The sequence below is a fragment of the Chrysochloris asiatica genome, unplaced genomic scaffold, assembly GCF_000296735.1.
Source record: "Chrysochloris asiatica unplaced genomic scaffold, ChrAsi1.0 scaffold00024, whole genome shotgun sequence".
In the NCBI taxonomy this organism is placed as follows: Eukaryota; Metazoa; Chordata; class Mammalia; order Afrosoricida; family Chrysochloridae; genus Chrysochloris; species Chrysochloris asiatica.
Window position 1 is genome coordinate 20,310,395 of NW_006408542.1, and position 25,303 is coordinate 20,335,697.

Below are 25,303 nucleotides of genomic sequence, written 5' to 3' on the forward strand. Positions count from 1 at the left end.
GAGTGTGGTGAGTTTCTGAATTCTTCTGATAATTTCTTCTTGGTGGTTTATGAGACAGTTTGTACCTGTTTGAGTCGTGTTTAATAACTCTTGAAGATATTATGTGAGATGTGCTCGACCAGCAAGGGGACTGTTGTTAAGAACCATTGAGTCAGTTCTGACTTATAGTGACTCTGTACCCTGTATAGGGTTTCTGAGGAGGAAGAAGAAAACGTGTTGCTTGCTCATTCCTCCCCTCTGCCATAAGGCTTCCGTTGATAACCCCAGCCATGCAATTACTCTTTTCTTGGTACCCCAATGGCCCCACACTAAACCAAACCCAACCCATTGCCATGAGGTTGATTCCTACTCATGATGGATGGCCCATGTGACCAAGTAGAGCTACACCATGGGGGTTTTGGGGTTGTAACCTTTATGGAAGCATATATTCAGGCTTTCTTCCTTGGTGCCATTGGGTGGGTTTGATCCACCAACCTGGAGGTTAGCAGCTGATTGGAAATCACTTGCACCCCCCAAGGACCTCAGTGCCACACAGGGGAGCCTCATTTAAGAGTCACCCGGTCTTGTGTGGGTGGGAGGAAGGAAGAGGAATCATTAAACTGGGGGGCCTAACTCCACATTTTACAGATGAAGACCTTTGAGTCATAGAAACTAAGTGACCCACTCAAAACCTCACAGCTGTCAGCCAGACTGAGTCTGGGGACTGTTTTCATGCTCTTTTCATGGGCCTCCAGCAGCTCCCCCATGTCCCACTGGGACAGGTGGTTCAGGAGATAGCCTCGGTCTTACTGAATTGGCTGAGGCTGGGTAGAAGGCAGCTGTGGGTACCCTCACCTTGAGTCATGGGGTCTGATAATGCTGAAGGTAGGAGCCCAGCTTCCCAGACTCCTTTATCTCTCAGTGGCCAGCCCACCAACTAGAGCTCTCCCACTGCCCAAGTTGCCAACGTGAGCACCACCACAGTGGGGACCAGAGGGTGGGTCGCCTGTCCACCACCTCTCTCTGGGCACAAGTTTTACGTCCTGTTCCTAGACTTCTGGCACACAGGGCTTTCAGGTCCTCTACCATATGCTCTTAGCTTACCATGGCTGTACCCAAGTGGGGGACCATCCCACCTCACATCTCATAATGAGTGCCTCTTTCTCAGGATCTCAGTTCCACACAGTGCATAGAGCTACCCCATCCTGCCAGGTAGAGGTGGGCAGAGCAGGGCAGGGGTGGGGGCAGTGCCTGCTGGGGGATCAGTTTGAGTCTAGTTCCCAGTTGATTGACCCTTTGAACCCCGACTGTGGTTACATGCCAGTGTGTGTGTTGGGGGTACTCTGCCCTCTGGTGTGGGGAGGGTTTGTTAGGATCTGTTCAGCCCCCTCACAGTGGGGCAGTGAGGTTTCTGGCACCGAGTATTTCTGCCTGAAAGTTAGTGTTCTCAGTGACACTGATGCAGCCAAGCACGAGGTGACATTTCTTGGGGTAGGCGGGTGGGAGGGAGGGGTTGTTTCTTGAACTACTGAGATCTGTGGGCTGTGAGTGGGCCCTACTGGAGCTTCGAGCTGTGCCCCGCCTCCACAGCTGACCTGGGTGCTTGGGGTACCTGGGTGTACACATGAGACTTCCTTGAGTGGGCCTCGCCACCCATGTCACATGCTGTGTGTGATGATGGGTCACATGTGATCCATGCCAGTTGGTCTCATTCCAACTGGAACAATCCCTCCTGCTTCCAGGACAAAAACAGCCCCAGGCCTTTTTTCTCTGCAAAGTTTGAGCTCTTTGTCATCGAGAGCAGCACGCTGAAGGAGCCAGAGTGGCAGCCTGCCGGCTCTACAGGGCTGCCTGTGTCCAACAGGATGGCAGGCCTTGGCCCTGTCCTTGTGCGTGCATCCTTCTGCTGGGGTGGGCAGGGGCAGACCCAATGGCCCACAGAGGCCAGATAGGAAAGGAGTGGTACAGGCTGGCCTGCTCTGCAGATCACACTCTCAGCAGAACAAGCTCTGTGGTCCTGGGGTCTCCCTGTTGATTTAGGTCTACTCTGAGCAAGGTAGAGCCCTGTGACCTTGATCGCTGATGGGGGAAAGCAGCCATGGTTGTTACCTCGGTTGTCCTGTGGTGTTAGACCAGCTGCCTGCCTCTCTGATGCGAGGCAAACATTGAGGAACTGCAGCTCTACCCTGAACTGCTGCTGGATGTAAGCTGTCTGCCAGCTTGAGTGCCAGGAGTTTAACTTTCTTTTCACAAATTGCCAACGAGGGCCCAGGACTGAACAGGCGGCCACACAGAGCCCACACAGCCCTCCCAGTGACCTCTGCCTCTCGTCTTTGCAGCTAGAAGAGGCCGAGCACTTCGCCATGATGGTGGTCAGCCTCGGCGAAGCAGCTGGGGAGTTCCTCCCCAAGGGCTACTTGGCACTGGGTCTCACCTACAGCCTGCAGGCCACTGACGGTGAGTACTGGCCCTGAGAGGCCTCTGCTTGGCTGACTCTGGCTTTAAGAGGCCTCCCCAAGGCCTCTTGGTCCTATCGTGATACCCCACTCTGAGCCCTCTGCTCCTCTGGAATGGATGCCGTCTTTGCATGTGCATACACACACACCACTCACACATACACCAAGATCAGTCCCACCTCCACTGTGGCTGTCACCCCTCCCCCTCTCAGATGTGCCTGTCTCTCTTCTCCATGGATCCAGTTCACTGTACCCTTCACCACCCAGCCGCAGTCTCTGCAGAGCCCACACTGGGCTCAGTGCCTGTTGAACTCCTGTGGTATTTGCAGCATCCACTACACTCTCAGCTCTCGGCCCCACCATGTTTTCACTCTGACCTGTAGCTGTCTGGGCCCAGCACTGCTTGAGCCCTAGCCTCTTCATCCCTTGACACTTGGCATACCGCTGGGTACACAGTAGGTGCTGTATAAGCGCAAGTGCTCGGCTGACTCCAGACTCTGCCGTTCTCTCCCTGGCCCCACCAGCTCCCTGCATCTCCCGATCCATCAGGCTACCTCCCACCTACTTTCGCATCCTTGCAGCATGAGGGAGGGGAGTGCTGGGCCCCCACTCAGTGCAAACCTGGAATAGTAACCAGCCCTACCCACACTCCCCCAGTGCCAGCCACGGGAGCAAAGCCGTGTGCTGGGGGCCCACAGTGCACTGATCTAGGAGACCCTGTGCAGCATGTGTTAACAGAGGCTGCTTTCTCTGTAAGAGGTCTGGATGCGGTGTCAGACACTTGTTCTTTAGCGACGGGCACGATTCTTCAGGATACTGTGGAGCCTCACTCTACACAAACCTAGGAGAAAGGAACCTTGGGTACACACATTGGTTAAGTAAGGGAGCCAGCTGCTGTGTGTTAGAAGTAAGCCTGTTTTATAAGCTACAAGTTCTTACAGCCATCAGTGCCTGGGCCCTACCAGCATGGACTCTGGTCAGGTCTAGATAGCAGTCATTTTTAAAGCTTCCTGGGTGGTTCAGCAGGCATCCAGTTTTCCAGATTGGAGGCTTGGGCCTCCTGGGTGTGATGCTCTGTCACAGAATGCTTGTGGACTCAGGTGGTGGAGAAGGCAATGGTGGCAAAGGAAGTGAGCTCCCCAGAAACATGTTAGGAGGCCCCAGATCTCCCTCAGTAAGCAGGATGGTGGTTTGGGAGGGCTCTGTGGGCATGAGCATTCACCAGCAGGTGAACCTCTCCCTCCGAGGGGCTTGTATGCTGTGGTTGAGGCTGCAGGGCTGGGGCAGCAACCTCGTGACCTGTCTCCGTCTGTCTCCTGCAGCAACCCTGAAATCCAAGCAGGATGAACTGCACAGGAAGGCGCTGCAGACGCTGGAGAGGTGAGGAGGTCTGGCTTCACACAGAGGCCCACTAAGGATTTTGGTGGCAGGAGGGGGCACATTTGTATGCTCTGTCTCGTGGGCCCTCTGACATAGACAGCATAGAGGCTACTGTCCCCATTTTACTAATGAGGAAAGCAAGGCCCTGCGGAGCAAGGGCAGGCTCTGGGCCCTCTCGCTGCAGCACCGGTGCTTGTAGCTGAGGCTGTGTCAGCCCACCCCAGGCACAGTCCCCGTGCTCCTGGACTTGGGGCTCTCCAATAGGAATGTTGTGTTGAGTGCCATCGAGTCAGTTCTAAATCGTAGCGACCCTATATAGGGTTTCCAAGGAGTGGTTGGTGGGTTTGAACTGGCAGCCTTTTCAGTAAGCAGTCCAGTGCTTATCCTATAACACCACACCAGGAATCCAAAAAATAGGGATAATATCCCTAGTAACTCATGGGACTGTGGTGAGAATGACATGAGACCAAGCAGGGAAAGTACCATACACAGTTACCCTGCTTAAAGCAGAGGCTCAAAACGTGGTGTTTTTCTCCCTCTGGACCCTTCCCAGCCCAGACATCTCCCCCAACGCCACCCTCAGGAGGTGCTCTATGCTGGGACAGTCAGCTACACCCAGGCCAAAGGTTGCACAGAGGAGGGGGTGGGGCCTGCACAGTAGTTTTTGTACACACGCTGTGTAACCCTACTCCTCCTTTCATGTCTGCTGCCTCCAGGCTGCCCTCCCTGACTGCCCACACACAACCAGCCTTCCACCCCTGTTGCCTGTGGCCTTCTGTCTGAGCCAGCATCTCCCGCTGGTCACTCCAGGATGGACCTGGCAGCATTCTCCCATGTATTCCCGTAGCACCCAGGACACAGCTGGCATGCTGAAGGACACATCACACAAGGCTGCTAGCCCTTCGGTGCCTGATGTGTCACTCCCTTTCCCCACATAGGGCCCAGCAGTTGGCACCCGGCGACCCCCAGGTCATCCTGTATGTCTCCCTGCAGCTGGCCCTAGTCCGACAGGTGGGTATCACTGTTACTAACCCCCAGCTTTTTTCTGGGGGCTGTTGATCTGTCTCCTGGCACCGATGCCTGCCAGCTCTGTGACTGCAATTGCCTTCACTTCTCTGAGCCTCCCTTTCCTTGTCTGTAAGTCAGCACCTTGGCAAAGCCCCTGACCCATGGTAGGCACACCCAGGAAGGGGTCATTTTCAGCCCTCCATCCCCCCAGGATATCTCAGTCTCCTGAAAGAGTAACAAGTGACCATGACAGGCATTTGTTTGCATCCTTACCTTCTGCTAAGCTTTCCACAGGGATCTGGGGAAATGGAGTACTTGGCATGTGGAACTGTTTCTGGACAGGCCTTCTGTGTGACCACAAAGCTTTCTCTGGCCCTACAGACACCATTGCAGGCCTTGTCTTCTGGGGCTGGAAGGGGTCCTCCTACCTGCCCACTGGGGACCCCACACTACCACCCACGACTCTCCAGGTAGCCTGCCTTCCCTTCCCCGAGCTGAACGGCTAAGCTGCTGGACACTGGCTTATGCAGGAACTGAGACCTGTAACTGCTCACCCAGACACAAGCCAGGGCTCTGCACCCCCAGCCCCAGCTGCCTTTGCTCTCAAGTGTGTGTACACCCAGCCTCTAAAGTAGGACTTGCCAGGGGGCTTTTTCTGACCTTGGCAGGGGGAGGGTGTCTGATTAGGGCATAGAAGCCTGGTGCCTGATTTCCCTGGGGACCCCAGATCTTGGCAGCTGCAGGAGTAGAGAGCCCCCCTGTATGGACTCTAATCCAGACTTGCTGGGTCTCCGTGGCCCTGCAGCCCCTCCTTCCCTGAGGAGTGAGGGCCCACAAGAACGGGGTCCACCTCATCAGGTCACCAAAGTCCTATCCCTGTGGGAGAACTCTGGGCCTGGCACTTAGTGTACCCAGGAGGATAATGAGTATTTTGTATCCGGAATGGGCTGCTGCTCACACAGGACCGCTTGACAAGCATTGCTCTCTCTTTGAAGAAGAGCATTAACATTGGTGACTGCTACAAGTTTTCTCTGAAATGTTCCCCACAAACACTGTCAGGGTACACGCTTATGTGTGCTACACCTGTGCCCTTGAAGAGGGACAAGCTCCCAGTAGAGCAGTGGGTAGAGGTGGAGGATGATGCTGAAAAGGTGGGATCAGAGGTGAGGAGAAGGTGTCTCCCACCCAGGGAATCTTGGCACCCATCCTGGCCACTTCAGGAAGGAGTTGTAGAACTCACGCTCCCCAGGGTCCCAAGTTGCAAGTTTTGCGACTGATTGGGACAAGTGTGCGATCTTAACCTGCAGTCGCTTCCCTGTGGGATGTGGCTGGGTGCTAACAGACCCAGCAACCTGCCGCCTGGGCTTGGGTCACAATTGCAGTTCCTCAGTGCCTTCAGAGACTGGATCAGATGGGGTCCCTGGGTAGGGATGCCGCCCCTGCCCCTGGGCCCACCGGCAATGACCCCCAAGTGGCAGGCTGCCTTCTTTCCTACAGAGCTCTGAGGAAGGAGGCTGAAAGCCTAAACCCATGAAAATTGGAACACACAGTGGCCTCTGGTCACACCTGCTAAATTGGCTTTCCCAGGCTGCACCCAAGAGGACCCCTGCAGGCTCCCCACTGCCACATAGCTGGACTTTTAAAATGCAACTATCCTGAACCTTGTGGTGAAGCCCGTACTGTGCCCATGTGAGAGACCCAGCTCCCCATCTGTGGGCTCCATGTCTCTGCATGTCTCCCTGCCTCTGGTCAGGCTGCACCCCCTTTTTGTCACTTGCATCTGGAGGGCAGACAGTCCCTTCCCTATCGTCAGGGTTGGGCAGAGTTTCCACTCATGGTCTTGGCCGCTCCCTGCAGTGCACACTGCTCTGACTTAGGACCTGAATCCTGTGCCCTACAAGTAAGCGTACTCCTCTCTGTTCTGAGTGGGGATAGCAGTAGCTTCCTGGGCCTGAGTCAGGACCACAGACCCCTCTTTGCCATGTTGTTAGGCTGGGGGATATCAGCATCGCATTCTGTCTCCCCAATTCTTGGGGATTCTCTTAAGTTGAGTCTTGTGTGCCCTCCTTGTCTGGCACCTGGCACCTGGCACCAAAGCTTGGGGGCAGGTGTGTGCTTTGTGGCAGAGTTGCCGAGATGGAACGTGAGAAAGAAAGGTCACTGAGCTGGTGGGGCTCTTTGGCAGATCTCCAGCGCCATGGAGCAGCTGCAGGAGGCCTTGAAAGTGTGCCGTGATGATGCCAATGCTCTCCACCTGTTGGCACTGCTCTTCTCTGCCCAGAAACACTACCAGCATGCCCTGGATGTCGTCAACATGGCCATCACCGAATACCCGGAGAACTTCAAGTGAGCAGGGCCCCGGGGCCACTGGGCTGGGAAGCTGGCTGCGGCCTGACAACGAGCACGTGCACGCCCCACCCTGCCTGCGTGTCCTTGGCTGGGAGGCAGGGCGGGGAGACTGTAGGGATGCAGAATGGCTCCCTATTCGGTGCTAAGAGGTGTCAGGAAATAGTGGGCTCTGTGTGCTGCTGCAGGCTCCAAGGGGTGGGGGGCAGGGGGCTCCGTGTACCGCTGAGAAGATTGTGCTCAAATGCAGGACTGGGTTACTTCCACAATGCCCTGGCCTCAGCGTTTCAGCGTCATGAACACACTTAATTTGTGCAACTTTACTGTTATACTTAGCAGCCAGCAAAGGCCTAACAGAGGTCAAGTGAGTCATCCACCTGCCTCCAAGCAGGCCAGCTATTTTTTCTGTCCTGGCATTTGGGACTGTCTGCCTGTCTCTATCCTGCCCCTCAGTTCACATCAGTCATGCCCATCTTCTTGGAGCAGGCTTTCCAAATTGCCCTTGTCCTTGGCTGCAGTAGGCACTAGACCCTTTACAGATGACCAGGCAAGGTGAGAGGGATTTCTGAATTGCCCAGTGCTGCCAGAAAGGAAACACCACAAGTGGCTGGATGTAGAGAACAGAGATTTATATTCTTACATGCTAGACATCTAAATTCAGGGTACGGCCACAGGAGATTTGCTCTCTCACTTCTGAGGAAGGGTCCTTGTCTCAGTTTCTCCATTTGTGCTTCCTTCTCTATCTGATCTGCTCTTCTTAAGTGATTAGGTTTAGGATACAAGCAGTTGACTACAATGTTGGTTTGAGTCGCAAGGTCAGCAGTTCAAATCCACCAGCTTCTCCTTGGAAACCTTATACAGGATGGCTGTGAGTTGAACCGGACTCCACAGCACTTAACAACAACACTGATGTGATAGCCCTCATTAACATAACAAACTCCTATTTGGAAACAGGACACATTCACAGTTTTGATGTTAGGATTCCAACTCATTTTGGGGTAGGGTGGCAACACAATTCAATCTGTAACAAGGAACAAGAGCTATGTTGGGGCCATTAAGTCAGTAGGGATTGTTGCTCTGTGAGAAGAAAATAGGGGAAGGTTGTCTTGATTTCAAAGAGCCCAGGTGATGCTGTAGATTAAGTATTGGGCTGGTAATCAAAAAAGTCGGCAGTTCAAACCCACCAGTTGGGAAAAAGATGAGGCTGTCTGTTTCCGTAAAGATTTACAGTTTCAGAAACCCAATGGGGCAGTTCTTCATTGTCCTATAAGGCCACTGTGTGTTGGAATCTACTCGGTGATAGGTTTGGTGTTTTGGTTTTGTCTGAATTTCTTCCCTCCTCCCCTCAGGTGCAGGTGACGCTGGGTGTAACAATACCCTGTTTCCCCTGACTCTTTCAATTAATTATAAGATGAGGGTCCTTCAGTACCCAACCCTGTTCCTCCTTGGGGTCTGAGGGAAGGCCATTTAGAACCAGCCAAAGGCCTTCCTGTTTTATAGAGCAAGGAAGAAACCAGGGTCTTGGTTTCCTTGAATGCTAACTCACACAGGTGACATAAGCAGGTTTTCGAAAAAATTGGAGGAAATTTGTGGGTGAAGAAGGAGGTTGGAATTGTCTTGGTCCAGGATGTTTCCTTCCGTGGGGACCCTTGCAGCCCATCCTGGCCTGTCAGAGAGAGGACTGAGTGCAGGGACAAGTCAGCTTTTCTGAACACTTGCACTACTGGTGGGTTGTTTATAATTTATTTTACTCTATGTTGTTGTTGTGAGTATACACAACAAAACATAACACCAATTCAACAGTTTCTACATGTACCATTTAGGGACACTGATTCCTTACTTCAAGTTGTGCAACCGTCTTCACCGTCCTTTTTTTTCAGTTCTTCCTTCCCTATTTTAACATTCATCCACTGGCCCCTAAGTGTCCTCTAATCTTTCACATCACTGTTGTCATTTGATCCCTTGTAGATCTTCAATGAGCAGAATGCTCAAAGCGGACATTTTTTACTAGTTAAGCTAAAGTATTTTTTTGGTGTTAAGACTTTAGGGGATATATTTCGTTTAAAGCTTAAAGGTTACCTGAGATCTGAGGTCAATAGATTCATCCAACCTCCATGACTGGAGAAAGGATTCCATGAGTATTTGAAGTTCTGTTTTGCGTTTTTCCTCTTTTGATCAGGATTCTAATGTAGAATCTTTGATCAGCATATTCCCCAGTGGTAGCTGGGCACCACCCAGTTCTTCTGGTCTCGTGGCAAAGGACGTAGTTGTTCATGGAGGCAAGTGGACTCACATTCCATGTCCTCCTCTTATTCCTGACTTTCCCTCTGTATTCCAGGCAGTTCAAAACAAACTAGGAGGTAGAACAAGAGCACTAGACATGTATTAGGCTGGTTAACTAGGATGTCCCATGAAACTATGACCCTGAACCTCCCAACCAAGGAAACAAAACCAGTGAGGTGTTTGGTTGTACATAAACCCCAATCCACAGCTCAGTGTGTCTTCCTAGCCTTGGGGCTGCATGCTTCCAACTAGGCAGAACCCCTCCTCTGGATTGGTATGGTGCCACTAATTCTGCCTATAAAAATCCTATCCAGTGCTGCCAGAAGTGGGGTTTGTCTGGTGTGGGGGACCGGGCACTCTGCTCTCCCTCAGTTCCCCAGACTCCCAAGGAAGGACATCCTGCCTTTGGTTTTCTGTGCTCTTGGTTGGACTAGGGAGCTGTCATTCCAGCGGTGTGCCCTCCTTTCCCTCCACCCTCACTTGGTTTCCTGCTCCTTTGCCAGAACAACTGTTGGTTCACTGAAAGTATCGTCATCAAGACAGCCTTGCCTAAGGTTGGTTGCCCTCTTTGGAAGTCCATGGTGGGCTTCCAGGACTCCAAGGCTCCCTGGCACTGTGCTGTGATAGGAGATGCCTTTTGGCTGACTTCCCAGAGCTCCAACCCAGAGAAGCTTTGAAATCCCTGGTATGGATGTGCTCCTGTAAGTTGGAAGAACTGTGCCCTTTCTCAGCGGTTTCTACAGGCTGCAGGCAGGAGACTCAGACAAGCAGAGACTCTCAGGAGCTTTTCCAGGCTGGGGCCAGCAGCAGGGGACCTTTCTGAGGTCAGAACAGAAGGAAGGAGTTGAGCATTGGAGTCTCACCCAAAAGACCTCCACAGCTCTTCTTCTGTCTCAGAGTCACCATAGAGCATTGTGTTTGGAACGTTTGCAGGCGTGTGCTCAGCTTGTCCAGGGCATCAGGGAAAAGCAGCAGCCAAGTTTTTTTTTTTTCTCTCTGAGCTGCCACGAGCCCTGAACCTCCAGGACCTTAAGAAACTAAGTGAAAAAACATACAGGCTGCTGGGGAGGTGGGCCTTCATTTACCCATCCCACCCCACCCCCAGCTGTATTTAATGATTATAGGGCTGACTGTGGCTCTTTGCAGATGAATCAATACTGTTCCCTACAGATGAAACCCTGGGGTACAGAAACCCGTGGATTAGCAGGAAATGTCATTGAACCCATTACGGGTCAGGGATCATGGAAAAATGTCATTGCTCTTCGATGGAAGCTGCGCCCTGCGTCTCCAGCTGCTCCCTGCCTTGGGAACAAGCCGTGTGTGGCTTCAGCTGTTGCCACGGCAGTTAATTAAACAAACAGGCCAGTGAATATCATTGCAGCAAAGCAGAAAGTCCAACTCCTATGAAACTGGCACGGCAGGGGTGTCTGACCTCTAAAGTTTTCGAGGGGATCAGCAGGATGGGCCCAGGGTTGAGAGTTCAGACACACCTCCTTTCTCCGACCTTTTACCGGTTCTGACATCAGCATTCTCTCTTACCTCTGTTGACCTCCCATGCTCTTTCCGCTTCTCTGCTGAGTTTGAGAATTTACTGCACTGACCACACACAACTCACAGAACATACTCAGAGTAGTTATGGGGTTTATTTAGGGAAAGTAACAGGTTACATTCAAAATCAGTTCTTCCACCAGGAAGCTTCTCAGGCATACCCAGAGGCTGATTGCCCCCTGACCCCCTCAGGCCTCTTGGGCCAGCCTAGGCCTCTGCTTTTCTTCGGCAAATGTTAGAAAGCACTTTAGCTGTACCAGTTAGTGAGTGTCCAGGGCATGCCACTCTTCCAGGAAGCCTTGGCTTGGAGGTGCTTAGCTCTCGATTCATGAGACAGCAATCCTAGCTGGGCCTGGACGAGTGTCCACAGGCACCCCACTCCTTCAGGAAGCCCCTGGCTTGAAATGTACTCAGCTCTGTTACCCTGTCAGTACACCCTGTATAGCCACCTTGCTCCACGGGCCAGGAAGCCCCCTGTACTGTCTCACGTCAGCCTCCTGCTTCTGATGCCACCGTTTCTCTGCCACCACTTCTTGCTGTCCTGTGTTGTCACAGTGTTACATCTCTCTCTGTGTATCCTGGGTCTAGAAGGTTCTCAGCGCAGGGACTTCAGATCCAAAGACTTACTCTGCTCTCATTCCTTCTTGATAGTAGTGAGGTACCCCTTTCTGCCTCTAGGATGGCTCATTTTAAGCCTAGTGGGATGGCAAAATTGACCAATTCCCTTGCTAGGGTTCCATATACTTATTTGCATGTTCCCACTGTCACAAGAGTGCCATGCACCCTATTTGTATTATTAGCTAGCTGTCTAATTCTCTTTGTGGATCACAGCACCTTATTTGCATAGTCCCACCCTGTTTTCTAGGGGAGTTGCAAGACCATAACTAGAAAGGCCATTTAGAAGCAGTCCTGACTAAATCTGATGATCTGCTCTGTAAACCTTCACTCAATTCACAATAAAAAGTGACAAAGAAGTTTTTTTAAGTGAGCTATCAAGCCATAAAAATACCTGGAGGAACCTGAAATCATATTGCCAAGTGAAAGCAGCCAATCCGACAATGCTACATTATATGACTTGAAGTATATATGATGTTCTGGAAAAGGCAAAACTCTAAAGGCAGTGAAACAATCAGTGGTTGCCAGGGGCTCTGAGGAAGAGGACGAAGGAAGACTAGTCGGAGCACAGGCTGTGTTTAGGGTGGTGAAACTGTTCTGTTTACTACTGCAACGGTAATACATAAAGATAAGCAAAGCAATAAACCTTTTTTTTTTTTTAAGCTCCACCCACATCCAATAAAAAACTTAAATGAGAGGGAGGGAGGCTGCCAAGTATGGTCACCCTTGAGGTGGACAGAATGCTGGCCAAGGCAGGAAGCCAAGGTCTGGAAACTTGTGAAAAAGATTCTAAGCTTAGTGACTGGACAAGAGGTCACCATTCCCACAAAAGCACCCTCAGGACTCCTGGAGGAAAACCTTACTTTCGCGGAGCTGAACTTAAGAAAATGTTCTGAATTAGGGATTAGGAAGCAGAGCAAAGAGGATCTACATTTCCTTGCTGTGGAATGACCTTTTATTAAAGGAGCTTGTGTTTTTTGTTTTGTTTTTTTAAGAGAAAAACAAAACAAAACACAAAAAGCCCCAGAAGCGTGATGAGGCAAAGACAGATGGCCCCTCAGGGTACTGAGGGAATCAGACACCGGGAGCTGCTTCCTGAAAGCCTGTGGGTTTCAGACTAAGCCCTGGAAGCATGTACTGGCCCGGCTGTCTCTGGCGGAGCCTACAGGGGCCCTCAGGAGGCAGCCAGTTCCCTGCTTGGCCCAGTGTAAGCCAGCCAGGAATGTGAGTTTGGAGATGCTGTTGAAGCTTGGAAATGCCATTGCTATTTCTTCTCATTTTGGATAGAGGAGGCAACAGTGAAGCTGGACCGGGAGGGGGAGGACTATGGGGTCAAAGGGAATGGCCCATGATAAAGCATCCAGGACTGTGTAGGGTGCTGGTTTTAGGTAACAGATTCCTTGTGCTTTAGTCATGCTGCTTGTAGTGAAGGTCACTATAGTAACCAAACAAAGTTCCTCAGCTAATGATGGGAGCCTTCCAGTAACCAGCCTGTCAGTCACTGTTCCCACCCAGGCCTGGCAGCCTGCCTGTTGGTTTTGAAAGCCTGGGTCATCAAGTGGCAGGGGAGCAAACCCAGGAGTTCCAACCTGGCCCAGGGGGCCTGGAAAGTCCTGGGGGATGGTGGGTCGGAGCCCCAAGAGGCCCTCCCCCACACGTGAACAATATGGGCTGCTCAGCAAGCGAGAGCTCACTGTGTGCACAGTTGTGAACTGTCTCCCCCAGAAAACACAGAGACTGTTTTAGAAAATGTTTGAGCTAATAATTAGTAACTGGGGCCAGACTGAATCCAGAGGAGACTCAAGTGGACCTCAAAGTTACCTCTCTGGTCTACCTGGTCTGCCTCAGCTTTTAGTTTTGTCAGGTTGTGTGTGGTACATTTCACCAGCAGACAGGACCTGAGTCTCCTGGGGTATCTGTTAACATTTCTGATTTAAATCCAGTGCATGTATTCCATGTTCTTTTTAAGTACTAGTAGTACATCAAAAGGATGTTTAAAATACCAACACTCCAGCGGGGGGTTTGGAATCAAAGGTATTAACACAAACATAGTTTATCACTTTGCTGGATTCATGAAACATGCTTGGCTGTGACGTCCCTGTGAGGACAAGAGCCGTCAGTTAAACTTGGGAGCCATTTGGTTGAGGGAAGTGTTAAGCCAGGCATAATCACCTGCATCATCGTATCTCCTCCTCAAAGGTCAAATCAGCTAAGCTAGTTTGACATTCAGCATTTCCCTTCTTTGGTTGTTCCCTGAGAATCTCCTGTGATCTCGCTCTGTATGACACGGTGTAGAATATAAGATATAGTTGTTAGTCTTGGGATTAGTCCTCTGCTTACATTCAAACTTAGATGTGTAGATGACCTAAGTTGATTTGTTTGTTTGCTTTGGAAAAAGGGAAAGAAAAGAAGACAGGTTTTTCCAAAAGGAATCTGTCTTAAAAGGTGATTTCCCTGCTGACAGCTTGGGGCCCATATCCCACAGTTCTCTATAACGAGTGGCCTAATCTCAAGACCAAGCCCTTCCACTCCCTAGAATTGACTGATTGGAGCAGTGCCGGCCAGGTGGGCTTGTGCCCACCAAGCAGGCCCCCACTTTGCAGCAGGTGTTTTTTCAGGTCCCTGAGGATCCACAAACCAGGTAGACAAAGACCGGGCCTTTCCTTCTTGATGGTTGTCTTTGAAAGTTCCTTGCCCCCCCCCCGATGATTATGAAGAAGCTCTCTGTGGTTCGTGTGTGTGCCTTCCAGATCATGGGTTTGTACTTGTCTGGAGGTAGTTGGAGGTGGCCTGCAAGTGAGGCACTCGTGGGTAGAAGTCAGCCATCCATCAGTCCAGATAGGAGTGTCTTGCGGGCAGCTAGCCAGTGGGTGTGTCTGTGGGTACAGGGCCCACTAGATCAGCTCTGGCTGTTCACCAGGTGGGGTGATGGAGTAAAAGGCTGCTATTTGAAGTTTTCAAGTCAATTGCATTGAATGGATTCTTTAGGAGATGGAGAATCAGTGGAAACATTAAAAGATGAAGAGGGTGAAAATGGTTGTACAAGTCAAAGACGTACTTGGTGTCACCAAATGGCGAGTGCAGAAACTGTTGAATCAGTGTATGCTTTTCTGTGTGTATTCTCAACAACAACAAAATAAATACAACCAGTGTGGTGCTATAGGATCAGCACTGGAGTGACTGCTAACTGCAAGGTTGGCAGCTCAGACCCACCAGCTGCTCTTCAGAAACCCTGTACAGGGTCACTATGAGTTGGAACCGACTCCACAGCACTTTACCAACAACTACTGTTTTTATATAGTTTTGGTTTTTCAAAGTAAGAAAGAATAGGGGGTGTGGGTTAGTGTAATCCTCCAGACCCAAGGGAAGATTGTCGGGTTTTAGGATTGAAAACTGCTTGCTATAAAGGGATAAGGATCTCTGGTAACATAGTGGTTACAAGTTAGGCTGCTAATCCCAAGGTTAGGAATTAAAAACTACCAGCCATTCCACGGGAGAAAGATGAGGCTTTCTGCTCCCGTAAAGATTTACAGCCTCAGAAATCCTCTGCAGGGTCGCTATGAGTCAGAACCAACTCCATGGCACAGTACCACCACCATAAAGGGATGTGCATCCCTTACCTGTCGGGGGTTTGTCTATCAGAAGGTAGTGAGTGAAGCTGGGACTGCCTTTGGCCTTCTTCTCAGGAAGGTTGCCTTGTTAGCAGTTGTTGAATTACTCGGTTGCCCTGGTGAGTCTTTCCCAGAATCTTGGAATTTGAGGGGAACCTGCCTTGTGATGTGCTTTGCTGGCATTCCTGGGTCACTTCTGGACCACTCTGACTACTGATTCCATGAAAGCAGGTGGTGATGGCCTGAATGGGGCGCTCTACTACTCCTCGCCTCTCCCTTACCCTGCCTCTGCTTAGGCAACTTGACCTCTCTGCCTCACCTCTACAACTTGATCTCTGTTCTGCACTTTGGAGCCCCCAACTACCACTACCACTTTGCACCCTAATCCTGCCATTCCTCCTTGAAGTGCCTACACTTTAAAGCAGAACCATTCCCTAGAGCACTTGATTCTGTTCCTTTGTTTTCTGTTTCCTAATTGCTTCAGATGTACTACCTGATCATAACTGTACATCTGGATGCACTTTTGGGGTAGAAGGATGCCTGTGCTCTGCCTGCAACCTTCACAGTAGTGAACCCCAAGCTGGGCACCTGCACACTCCAAGTAGACCCTTAGGTGGATAGACCAGGAGGTGGTGGTGTTTTTTGAAAGTAAGGGGCGTACAGGTTCTGGCATCCGACAGCCCTCAGCATGCTCTTGCTCTGTTTTTGTTGTTGTTGTTGTTCTTGGTTTGATTGGTTTATTTATTCATTTTTGGTCTTTACAACAAGTAAGGTGAAGACGCTAATAGAAAACTTAGAGGCGATCGCAATACCAAATAGCTGATAAATGGCAAAGCAGAAACTGGCTCATTGGCTCAACAACCTTGGTGTGTTTAAACCCCAAGAGCTTCAATAATAACAACACTATGCCCCCAATGTGCTGTTCTTATACCCATTAACTTATCTAATCCTCTCAACTACATGAGGAGGTATAGCTACTGTCATTATTCCCATTTTACAGAGGGATAAGGAAACAGTTGCCCACAATCGTTCAACCAACCCCCAACATCCAGTTGTTGAGTCTTTTTCAGTTTATGGTGGTCCCAGGTGTCAGAACGGAACGCCATTCAGCTTTCATGCATAGATTATTTGGAAGTAGATCTCCAAACCTTTCTTCCAAGGTGCCTCTGGGTAGACTCAGAGTACACCAACCTTTTGGTTAGCAAGTAAGAACATTACCTGTTGGTACCGCCCAGGGACTCCAGGAATAATGATAGTAACAGAAAACAGGGAGTGAGCCCTTTATGAATAACCCCTTTAACTGCATTATTTCCACCCAGTATCCTCCAGGACTCAGATACAGGTAGTCTCAACATAAGATATATTGGAGTTATGACAAACCACACTTATGACCGCCCATTTCTGGTTGGTGGGGTTTGTTTTTGTTTACATCTTAATATTAGTAATGGGTACTACATACTTGCCAACCCCCAAAGACACATAAAGATTGGGTTTATAAAGATACTGATAATAAAAGGCAACAATAATGAAACTATTTTTGAAAAATCAGAACTGACTTATGACTGAATCATTGAAACAGAACCCTACCATAAGTCGGGAAGTTCTATACTACCATTTCCTTTTTATAGGTGGGGAAACAGCCTCCAGAATGTTAAAGTGATTGTCCAAGGTCATATGCTGGGATTTGAACTTGGTCACCTACCCTGGACCCTGTTTTTCACCTCAATTCTGACTTGGTGTGGCCCAGAACGTCCCCCTTCCTGTAGATCTCTGGGCTACAGGCAGGCTCTGGTCTCTTGGCTGAGGAGCTAGACTCTCTAGAGGGGTGGCACCTGACTCAAAGAAAAGCCTGCTTTTTCACTCAATTATGTGTTTTCTATAAAAATAGAACTCTTCATTAAAACAGCATGGCACAGCCGTCAGCTGGAATTACTAATTACTGTCCTTTAAGGAGATAATACCCCCTTGTGTGCAGTCACCACACCTGCGCCACCCCTTCCCCACCACAGGAGTGGGGAGAGTTCCCGTGGTGACCAGGAGTAGCCAGGGACTCAGCAAACTCACTGATCGGTCAGGCAGCACCAGGAAAAGTGGGGATTCCAGACACAGGATGCACTGAGACGTCCCTTCCCTGTAGTTCTCTGATCCTGGGGCCTGGAAATAGTGACCCAACCTCAGTGAGCATTGGTCCTTCAGCCTCCTCCTGTGTTGTTGTTGTTGTTAAGTGCCGTCGAGTCGGTTCCGACCCATAGCGACCCTGTACAGGGTTTCCGAGGGTGTAAATCCTTACGGGAGTAGAAAGCCTCATCTTTCTCCCGCAGAGCAGCTGGTAGTTTTGAACCACTGATCTTAAGATTTGCAGCCCGATTCGTAACCACTACGCTACCAGAGCTCCTTGTGTTACTCAGTAGCATTGTTTGAGGACTGTTAGGTCAGGCACTGGGGGTACAAAGATAAGAAATGTGGATCCCTGCCTGAGGACACCATCTGGCATCTGGCAGGGGAGAATACTGACAGCCTACATTCTTGAGGGGGACCCTCAGATCCACTAGGTGAACAGACACGGAAAGGGCATGACATGATTGGCAACCCCAGGAAAGGCAAGGCTGGACAAGATGTCTCTGGCATCAGAACAGTGCTTGCTTAGCTGAGTTGTCACAAAAATATCTCCACTTTACAAAATTATTCTTTCAAAATGGTTTTTGTAAAGATTTATGCTCACCCAGTGTTGCAGAGGCTCACACTAAGGTTTTTACCTCCTTATAGCAATGGAAAGAAATTATTTGTCTTTTCATCAAATGGGAAAGGCTCCAAGTCTTAATCGTTTTGACAAATGATTAGTAGCTTGATCCTACCCCAGGTGTGCAGGCCAGCCAAGGCAGGAAGAGAGGGAGGAGGCGGCCATGCTGGGTCAACCTGGGCATTCCCCTGGGAATATCCATTGTCAGCCTTTGGCAAAGATGTGTAGCATGGGGTGACACCTGTTTGATAATGCAGAGCAGAAATAGAGACCTCACTGAGAGACGGGCTGGCCCACACATGGAGCAGACACATACATGCTGAGATGCTTCCTGCTCCCCAGGGCCTGGCTCAGCCAAGTGCTCGCCTGTGCCCACCCATTGTGGGATGGCAGAAAAAGAAGAAGTGTACACTGAGTGCTGAGTAGGCCCTGTGCTGTGGGAGGGGATGGCCAAGGCTCTGTGGCTCTGTTCTCTAGGAGGGTGTGAGCCCCAGGAGAGCACTGTGATAGTTAAGGTTTTGTGTCAAGTTGATTGGTCCTGGATACTCAGTGGCGTGGTAGTTAAAACAGAGTAATATCCCCCATGATGAAATCTGCTGTGAGCAGCCAATCTATTGAAAGGAAATCTTTTCATGACTCTGGCCTGCTTCCAATATACTGGACACTCTGGCAAAATTTGCTTGTTTCTGCTTGGTGTGGATTCTGCATCTGACTCGTCATTCAACCTCTGGTTCTTTGGACTTGAGCCAGTAGCCTTTTCTGTTGTCTGCCAATCCTGGGAGTCATCCGCAGCCTGCCATTTTACCTGCCCGACCTGCCTTGACAATCTTACGTCTAATCCACAGATTTGGGACTTGCTTAACTCTACAACTGTGTGAGCCATTTTTTCAATACAAACTTCTCTTTATATATACATATATAAACTTCCCTGGGCTTGCTTCACTAGAGAACCCAGCCTAAGACAAGTGCCTAGCATGAAGAAAATGAAAATCCTCACAACTGAACCAATAAACAACACCATGATCAACAGAGAAGGAATCCAAGGTATATAAATGATTTCTTTATATATATAGTCAGCACCCATGGAAGCAGCAGTGAAGAAGTCAGGTGATGCGTTGCATGGCATATTGGCTGCAAAAGAGCTCTTTAAAGTTTTCAAAAGTAAAGGTGTCACTTTTTTTTTTTTTTTTAAGTTTATATTGTGAATTGAGTGACAATTTACATGGGAGAACATTGGTTTTACACTCGTCGTTTCATTTCAATGACTACAATGTGCTTCTCATCTTACAACAGTATTTGCTGCTATTCCCTCTGTTTGTTTTTAGAATGTACACCGAAACACTCAGGAATATATAATCATTTAAACAACCAAAGGACACATTCTGCAAGCTGGCCTCCTGGCCGCCAGCACACAGCCTTTCTCTTTCCATGAGTCTAGAGTTCTCAGATGCTCTATCTCTCCATGTCCTAATCTCTGCCTCTATCTCTGGTGTCGTGGCTTCTCTGGATAAGGTGGATAGGGCCCCACATTCTGCTTATGTTCTTCTCCCTTGATGATCCTAGGGTCCTCTGTACCTGAACTGTAAAGTTAACTACTCCCCCGTTTTTGTTACAAAACTTCTACCTTTACAGTTGTAACAGTTGCAGTCAGTCATGATCATTACTCATTATTTAATCATAAGAATCTTATCTCCATCTCATTTCACCAGACCCATTTAGACAAGATGAAAACTATTCAGTGGGGATTCTGCCTTCTCCTGCAAACTCTTAAACTAAACTCCCTCTTGAAAACTTGTAAGCCTTTATCACCCCTCATTTTAGGTAGCCAGTGTCTTAAGTTGTCTGTATACAGAGGGGATAGGATTGATACTTGATGTAAAGACTCCTTCCCTCTCAGTTGGTATTTTGAGCTATTACATCCATAAGTATAGGTCAGGCTCATCAAACTGTAGGAATTTACACTTGTTTCCTTTATCAAAATGTTTTTTATCTACCTCTAATCGAGTTCTAAGCATCAAGCCATCGAAACTAGGACGAATGGGTACTGTCGACATATTTGGGTATTCTTGTGCGTCTCCCTTCACTTCATATCAGCTGGATGCATCACTTTCAAAGTTGTCATTTTGATGGCTAAGATAAGCCTGACCCAAACCATGGTCTTTTCATTCACCTCTTACGCATACAAAAGTTGGACAATGAAAAAGGAAGATTGAAGAAAAATTGACTTGTTTGAACTGTGGTGTTGGTGAAGAATGTTTAATATATCATGGACTACCAGAAGAATAAATGAATCCGTCCTAGAAGAAATAAAACTAGAATGCTCCTAAGAAATGAGCATGGCGAGATTTTGGTTCATTTACTCTATATGGAAGTAGGAGGAAAGACCCATTGCTGGAAAAGAGCATAATGTTTGGGTCAGCAAAAATGAGATGAATTAGCATAATAATTGCAACACTGGACTCAACATACCAATGACCATGAAGATGGCACAAGATTGCTATACATGAGGTTGCCATGAGTCAGAGCTGACTCAAGGACACCTAACACCAAGAGGGAAAGTGCCAGGAAGAAGGTGGGCGTAGGTCCAGGCCTTGCCTTCTGTAGCCCCAGCCGTCTCAGCCCTGCAGTGGGATGGAGCACGTGGAGTGTTTACACTAACTCTTGATCATTTTCCTTTACCCAAAAGTTTCACACCTTCCTTCAGAAGCCAATGGCTTAACAAGGGTGTTTGGTCTTAAAAGACCTCAGTGTTTATTCTTCATGGGTTTCCACAGCATGAAATCAGGCGTCACCAAGAGGTGGCTTCTCTCAGGAAGCACTGCTGTGGTGTACTGCACCCTTCCATCCTCACCTGAGAGGAAGAACTGTCTTACCAGCACAGGGTGCTCAGGGGCTTTCTGAGAGTCTCGAAGCGCTGAGAATAGAAACTTGCTTTGTGGCGTCTGGTCAGCCTGCAGTGTGAGGAGCTGGTTGAGCAGAGATGCGAAACCCAAAAGCTGGCCCCCTTCATCTCTACTGCTAAAGTTTCCTGTGGTTCCTGAGGACTGTGACCCTGACTGTGACTCTCCATCAGTCATGGTTGGACCCCAGAGCTCTGTTAGCTTCTCACACCCTTGTTCTGGAGTGTGGGTGGGGACCACCCACCCATCCCAGCAGAACAGATGGAAGGGGAGCCCTCTCCTCCAGTAGGGTTGGGGATTGGTCATCTTTTTCAAAAGTGCCTCCTTCCACCTCTGTTGAGGGGTAGAGAGTGGCAAGCAGGCATGCAGATGACCACAGCCCAGCATGATAGCCAGGTTCCACTGGAAGTGCTCTGTGAGCACAGAAAGTCAGAGAGCATGGCATCTGGGCAGGAGTCAATAGAGATCCAACAGGGAAGGTGATTGTCAGCAGGAGCAACCACGTGAGGCAGAGCATGGACAAGGGTAGGAGCTGTACCGCAGTTTAGGGAACGGCTAATACCCACCAGATAGCACCTGTGCCCAAGGTCATAGGGAGGGGCTGGATGCTGAGGGTGAAGACTGAGTGTGAAGGACCTTGAGGGCCAGGCACAAGCATATGGACTTATGTCCTGGACAGTGGGGCACCACCTGGGGCAGGGTGAGACAAATAGGGTTATTTGTGGAGGAAGATCCCTCGGAACCGGGCTGAACTGCTAGAGCAAGAAACTCTCAGGAATGAATCTGCAGCCTCCCACGATGGCACTGGAGGGGCAGAACAGAGGGTGATTGTTGCCCCAACCCAGAAAGGATGTGGTTGGCTTGAGAAATTCCCCTCTGGGTCACTCATGCTAATGGAATGTCAGCAGCCGCGAGGATATAGCCTGTGTTGCTTGAAGTCTCTGTGACAGCAGCTCAGCTTTCAGCTATTTCCGTTCCACACATATGGTGTGGTCAACCTGCCATGGGCTCTTCTTGGGACATGGAGCAGGAGTGTCAAGAGGAGGCAGGTCAGCGAAAGCTGTGCTGGACTGTCCACCCTTCTGGTGACCAGGGGAATGCCGTAGAGCTAGTCTGCCCAGGTTGCTCAGCCCGGTTCCCCTTGTCCTGGAGAACCAGCCCAGCCTGAAGCCCCACTGTCCAGGGGACTCAACTGCTCTGGACGTCTTGGGGGAGAGCAACTCTAGGTTGGATTTGAGCCTAGGTGTTCCTCCCAGGGAAGGCTTTTGTTCCTCACCAGCCCCCTTCTGCTCCCAGTCTTAACCCCTCACCTTGTACCCAGCTATATCCCACCCCCGTCTTGGTATCAAGCATTATGCCATGTGTCTGATCCAAAAATTCAGCACTTGATTTTCTGGACAATTTGTCTTTTATCACAGTCTAATTATTACCACAAAGGCAGAAATTGTGTCTTTTACTTCTTCAGACTCCCCAAAGCAGAGACTCCTCCTGCTTTTAGAGTGTCTGAGGAGCAGGAGAAGAGAATGGTCAAACCCCTTCTCCCCAGAGGCTGCCTCCACGCACTGAGACCTGGATCGCTGCTCACGATGTCCTGGTGCAGGCTGTTCAGAGACCGGGGTGCTCCAAGAGGGCACCTTACAGCAGCTGGTGGTTCCTTAGATGCTCCCCAAAGGCTGTGTGGGTTATGGGTAAAAATAGAGGAGAGGCCAGGTCAGCCTGGAGGAAGGAGCACTGCATTTTTGAGGAAAAGTGGGGAAGAACAAATCCCACCCCACCCCCAACCCCCGCCTTTCTGAAAATAGGACTGAGGAAGAATCCTGACAATAAATCATGATCTAAGAACAACAAGGTGCGCGAAGAGCAAAGATGCCACAATCCCTTCTGGGCCAGGCACTGAGGAAAGGCAGGCCGCAACTGAGGTCAAGGCCCAACACCTCTACTCTTAGGAGAGGAAGTTCTCCAGGTGGAGGCCTGGCTGTGGAGTGGCCCAGACAGCAGTTCAGTTCAGGCCTACTAGCTATGTTAAGGTGCCCAACAGCATATTAACAGTGGCCCCTCCACTTACCATTAGGAATACTGGTGTGGCACTGTAGGATAAGCACTAGACTGCTAACCACAAGTTCAAACCTACCAGTGCTCCTCAGAAACCCTATACAGGGTCACTGTAGTTCAGAACCGACGAGATGGCACTTAGCAACAACCACTCACCATTTAATGAGAACTGTGAATCGCAGCCTTGACTGGGGCATCAGCGGCTCAGCTAAATTCTCTGTAGACTTAAAGGCAACTAATGTGCATCTGATCTGGAGCTCTGGTAGCGTAGTGGTTACGAATCGGGCTGTGAACCTTAAGGTCAGTGGTTCGAAACTACCAGCCGCTCCGCGGGAGAAAGATGAGGCTTTCTACTCCCGTAAAGATTTACACCCTCGGAAACCCTGTACAGGGTCGCTATGGGTCGGAACCGACTCGACGGCACTTAATAACAACAACAACAACAATGTGCATCTGATAGTGCCAAAAGATTAGCTCCTCAGGTTGGAAGGCATTCAAAATACTACTGGGGAAGAGCTGCCTCTTCAAAGTAAACTTGACTGTGATGAAGTGAATGGAGTAAAATTTTAGGAACTCAAAATGAGAACAGCTGTAAACATCCATTAATAATCAGAACATGAAACATAATGCTGATAAAGTGAAGGGTCAGTGAGAAAGAGGAAAAGTTCAAATGAGATGAATTGGTACAATGGCAGCAGCAGTGGGCTCAAACATAGGAACGATTGTGTGCAGGACGGGGTAGTAGTTCATTCTGTTGTGCCTAGGGTCGATATGAGTTAGGACCAATTCAGCAGCACCTAACAACAACATCGTGCAGCTGTACTGCTAATAGGACGTCTGGGGTTCTGGACGTTTGTTTGCTCTGACATAAGTTGAATACCTCGTCTTTTTTCCTTTTTTTTAGTTTTCATTATTACTACCTCTTATTATCAGTGGCTTTGTAAATCTCATCCTTGTCTTTGAGGGTTGGAAACATTACATAAAAACTTACAGCTTCAACATCTGCGCTCCCTGTTTCTACAGTTATATGCATGTTATGTGAGTCAAAAGACACATAAGGGCAGGTCGTAACTCGAATAGTCATTAGTCAGGGACTACGCTGTGGGTTAATGCGCCAGACTGCAAAGCCATTTGAGCTGCAAGGTCGGCGGTTCAAGCTCACCAGCTGCTCCTCGGAAACCCTATACAGGGTTGCTGTGGGTCGGAATCAACATGATGGCACTTAACAACCACAACCACCTGTGGTGGCAAATAGCCACTATTCTTTCCTGTTACACAGCAACTATATTCCTAAATTGAATAGAATTTTGTATCTACTTTGTGAGTATATAAGGGCAACTGGATATTTTAGGGAATTCAATGAAGAGTTCTTTGATAAAGTAAAACATGACCCTCTTCTTGTTAGGTGCTGTCAGGTTGGTTCTGACTCCTAGGGACCCTACATACAACAGAACAAAACACTGCCCAATCCTGCGCCACCTTCACAGTTGTTGTTAAGCTTGAGCCCATTGCTGCTGCCACTCTATCAGTCTCTTCTTGGGGGTCTTCCTCTTTTTTGCTGATCCTCCACTTTACTAAGCATGATGTCCTCCAGGGCCTGGTCCTTCCTGGATAATAGGTCTGAAGTATGAGAGATGAAGCCTCACCATCCTGGCTCCTAAGGAACATTCTGACTGTACTTCTTCCGAGCACAGATTTGTTTGTTCTTCTGACAGTCCATTGTTGTTGTGTTGTTGTTAAGTGCCGTCGAGTCAGGTCTGACTCATAACGACCCTGTGTAGGGTTTCTGAGGAGCAGCTGGTGAGTTTGAACCACAGCCTTGCAGTTCAAACCAAACGTGCAGTCTCGTACATTATCCTGCAGTACCACACCAGTACTCCTTCTCCAACACCGTAATTCAGATCCATCGATTTTTCTATAGAGATGTTAATTGAGCATTTGTTATTTGCCAGCAGGATAGAAAGCAGAACTCTGCCTGTAGATGGCATTTTTACCATTTCCTTGTTTCTAAGTTGCTCCTTGTCTCTTTCCTGCGCTTGTTCCTCTGTTCAGCATATAGCCTACCCTCTGTTTGCACATACCCTCTGTGCTTCATTTTCTCTTTTATATCTGAAAGGACGTTGGCTTAAAAGAAAGTCCTAATCCCAAATGGACTTAATATCCACAATTATAGGAGTTTTAGGATTTAACGCAAATATACTGGAGGGCAAGGGACCTGTCTCAAACCAGAACACTTGGACACCTGTTCATTGAAGCGCCATTTAGCCGAGGGTACAGCTAGGAGCAGCAGTGATTCAGAGGCTGGGCAAGGGGCACGTGGAATGAACACTGACGCTTGTGAAGTCAGCTTCATGATGGCATTGGCAGTGGGGAGAAACTGAGGCA

General features: G+C 49.3%; 1 protein-coding gene across 2 annotated transcripts in view; it reads left to right on the top strand.

Annotated features, from left to right (window-relative positions):
• The window catches only part of TTC7A (tetratricopeptide repeat domain 7A), a 149,831-nt gene that overhangs the window by 98,867 nt on the left and 25,661 nt on the right, over positions 1-25,303 (top strand). For both annotated transcript variants that reach the window (XM_006839425.1, XM_006839426.1), the window contains 4 exons: positions 2,319-2,436; positions 3,758-3,815; positions 4,754-4,826; positions 7,009-7,169. In XM_006839425.1, the coding sequence (XP_006839488.1) occupies positions 2,319-2,436; positions 3,758-3,815; positions 4,754-4,826; positions 7,009-7,169 (410 nt within the window). The remainder of the gene's footprint in view (positions 1-2,318; positions 2,437-3,757; positions 3,816-4,753; positions 4,827-7,008; positions 7,170-25,303) is intronic.